The sequence below is a fragment of the Lactuca virosa genome, chromosome 7 (assembly GCF_052849685.1).
Source record: "Lactuca virosa cultivar CGN04683 chromosome 7, Lactuca_virosa_CGN04683_v6, whole genome shotgun sequence".
In the NCBI taxonomy this organism is placed as follows: Eukaryota; Viridiplantae; Streptophyta; class Magnoliopsida; order Asterales; family Asteraceae; genus Lactuca; species Lactuca virosa.
In genome coordinates this window covers 90467394-90471136 of record NC_136432.1, presented here as the reverse complement: position 1 = coordinate 90471136, position 3743 = coordinate 90467394, and the positions used below count along the sequence as shown (strand labels likewise).

The 3743-nt window shown below is 35.1% G+C and overlaps 2 protein-coding genes across 2 annotated transcripts; both read right to left on the bottom strand.

The window, feature by feature from the left end:
* Positions 1-837: 837 nt before the first annotated feature.
* Positions 838-1536, bottom strand: LOC145126905 (uncharacterized). The gene has a single exon (XM_079062184.1). The coding sequence runs from the start codon at positions 1534-1536 to the stop codon at positions 838-840; it is 699 nt and encodes a 232-aa protein (XP_078918310.1).
* On the bottom strand, positions 1533-2187 carry LOC145126904 (uncharacterized). The gene is made up of 2 exons (XM_079062183.1): positions 1919-2187; positions 1533-1812 (listed from the first exon to the last, which is right to left on the bottom strand). Exons 1-2 carry the CDS (start codon positions 2185-2187, stop codon positions 1533-1535), a joined length of 549 nt encoding a protein of 182 aa, XP_078918309.1.
* Between the last annotated feature and the right edge of the window lie 1556 nt (positions 2188-3743).

The window sequence follows — 3743 nt, the reverse complement described above, 5'->3', positions numbered from 1 at the left end:
ACTCGCCGAGTCCACTGGCTGACTCGACGAGTCCACTTAGTAACAGGGCAACTCGGCGAGTCAGTTCATGCACTCGATGAGTTCATGGTCCTGGTTGCAGAATTTCGATTTTTCTTGGCCTAGATTGGATTGGAATCACTACTACAAACTGTTTTACATCATCAAATATTTTTTTTATGATATGGTAGTGATTATGCACATCCAATCACAAGATAATTGTCATAGTTTTAAGATAAATGTTGTTTTATATGATAAACAAAGTTGCCTGCAAATTGTTGACTAGATATTATCTTGTTTATGAGTTTAGTTAGATCAATCTTGAATTATATGATAATTTTAGTTGTTAGAAATTGATCTAAATGAATTTTAACGACCTCCATAACTTGTCCTTAAGTTATGTAAAATGAAAGGTCTCATCTTTAAAATTGCATTAAACTCATAAGTTATGAATTCCAAGAGTCATCAAAAGATAGTTGTGAAAATTCTTATGATAGTTGTTAGTTTATAAGAGCATAAGGTGTGGGCAACTAGTCATAACACCATTTTGGTGCCACCTCACATGCCACATCACCAATGGTGTTATAACACCAAGTGGGGAAATGGTCACCATGTTGCATCTTGTTATAACACCAACTTTTTTCCATTTTATAATTTATTTTATATTTTTTTTTATTTTTTTTAATTTAGACAAATATTTTTTAAATATAACATAATAAATAAAACATAATGTTTAAAAATTATAAATAACATACAATAAAAAACAATTTTTAAAGATTAAAATTAACATAGAAATTAAACTACACATAACATCCAAATTCCAAAAAAAAAAATACAACGCTATTCGTTATCGTTATTGTTACCATAGAAGATATAATCCGCCAAGTCCTCTCGAAGTTGTCTGCATTTATTTGCGTCCTGAATGTCAACAACTCGATACAAATACTCTGCTGTTCCTGGTTGAAACTGAACGTGTCTGGGCTCCGTTGGGATATAGTGTGCTATATTTCGCCCTTTATCTTCTACTACCATGTTATGCATTATGATACATGCATACATGATATATCGTAGAGTTTCTAAATCCAATGGTCGTGCTGCATGTTCAACTATATGCCACTTCGCCTTCAACACTCCAAAAGCACGTTCCACATCCTTACGTGCTCCTTCTTGTCTTCTCTTAAAAAATTTGTCTCGTTCTTCAACCGGGTGGCGGAATGCCTTCACGAATGTAGAATATTGAGGATATACTTCATCTGTAAGGTAATATCCATATTTGTATTCGTTTCCATTCACCGTGAAAGGAGCATCCGGGGCCTTTCCATTCAAAAGATCGTCGAATATTGGCGACTGATCAAGAACGTTGACATCGTTGTTGGAACCCGCAACCCCAAAAAATGCATGCCAAATCCATAAATCTTGAGAAGCAACAGCCTCTAAAACCAACGAAGGTGATCCGTGATGACCACTTGCGTATTGCCCTTTCCATGCTACCGGACAATTTTTCCATTTCCAGTGTGTGCAATCAATGCTTCCGATCATTCCAGGAAACCATGGCGTTCTTCATGCGCCGCATACAATTCTTGTAAATCATGCAACGAAGGTTTCCGCAAATACACGTCTCCAAATGTTTCAACAACACCCCTTGACAATGTATACAAACTCTCCCTTGCGGTTCTTTCGGACATTCTCATATAGTCGTCCATGGTGTCGGGTGACTCCCCCATAGCCATCAAACGAATGGCCGCAGCACATTTCTGCAAAGTTGTAAACCCTCGTCTACATCTAGCATCATATCTCAATTGGAAAAATTCATACCTAAACATATATTAACTACAGTTTAAAAATATATTGTATATGTTGTAAAATCAAAGAAACATGTACTAGATTTTTTTTGTATAAAAGTATAGTAAAGAAGCGATACCGGCTTTCCAAGGCGTTGGCGATCCGTAGGAACACATTCCTACTCAAACGAAATCTTCTTTTGAAGTCCTTCGACCCGTATACACAATTATCCGCAAAGTAATCGCGGTATAGATGCTCGTGTCCTTCTTCACGATTTCTGTTTAACATCGCACGTCTTGTTAGTAGCGGGGCTGGGTCTGGTTGTAGCAGCTCATTAGTATAATACTGATACATCATCCTGAAGAATATATCGTCATCGGAATCATCAGATGAGTCGAAAGGATCCATAATTTTTTTTTGAAGATAATTGAGATTTATAGAGAGAAAGAGAGAAGTTATGTGTTTAAAAAATTGTTTAGATATAATAGGTATTTATATAGGAAAAAAATAATTAATTTTAAAGTTTTTTTTATTAAAATAACCGTATTCGAACGGTTTGAAATGGTTAACGTTCGATTTTTTCTCTTTTCATCGGGTGGAGACGGCAACAAGAAAAGCCACAACGAGCAACAACGAGAGGGGGGGGGCGGTGTGCACCTCGTCGTGACGCCGTTTTCAGCCTCCACATAGGCAATAACGAGAAACGCGAGACCCACACCGTATTCTCTAAGTTAATCTAATTACTTGTATCATTTGATTTGAAACTATTTTTGCCTTATGAGTTAGTTTATATCATGATTAAAAAAAAGTATATGATAATTTTCCTTTTAAGAATTGATCTAAATGTTCTTTAACGAGTTCCATAACTTGTCCTCAAGTTATGGAACATGAAAAGTCTTTTCATAAATGTTTTAATGAACTCCATAACTTGTCCTCAAGTTATGGAATATCTAGAGTCTTTTTATCAATATAACATTAACTCATAAATTATAGAAATGAAGAGTTTTGACAAGTTTCAAAACTTGCCCTCAAGTTTTGGAATTTGTAAAGTCTCACTAATGAAACTTTAATTCCAAACCCTAGAGTTTTAAAAGTGAAAATTCAATCCTTATACTATTATTATATTAAAAGTATATATATATATATATATATATATATATATATATGTATAAGACAAGTCAATCTTACCGTTAGCAGGCCTTATTCACGAAGTCGGTTTATAAGGTGAGGGGTATAAGGTTACTGCCTATAAAATGGCAGTTTAATGGGTGTCCACTCTCACCCACCGCTTCCTTGACTGGTGGAGGGTCGTTAGCCGAACGGGTAGGATAGGACATTAATTCTCCCTCATTAAAAGTATAATGATAAATATAAAGTAACTAAACTTTTATTAAATTCCCAATCTTAGTTACTTTAGGAAAATGTGAAAATGGTGCTAATCCATGAAATTACACTTTGCATCTTGTTAAGTCGTTGGTGGAGTGTGTGTGGTTAACCGGCACACTAATCTGGGACTGACAATATGTGGCAAAGGGTAGCTTGATGTTAATCATAGATCAATAGAGCGTGTGTGGTTAACCGACACATTGATTAGGTGATTTGTAACATTGAGTGTACCAAGCTAATTTGCATGGTTATTCACACCTTGTTTGTGATCCTCGGCATCCCAGTCACAAACTTGAAGGGCACAATCGAGATTAAAACATGCCATTGAAAAGTTGAATGAATCTCAAAGGATCTAGGAATTTCAATCCAATTAAAACTTAATAATCTATTTTGTTTTTCATGGTGGAAATTGGTAAATCGTCATTTACCTACCTTCAAATATTTTACAATTGGATTACGGTATCCCTCTTCGCAATTGTAAAATATTGTGTTGGTTCCTAGCCTTAATATTTCGTTTTGGGTGTTATATTAAGGACTTAAATCAACTAACTTGAATTTATCCCTTGTAGATGTCTAGT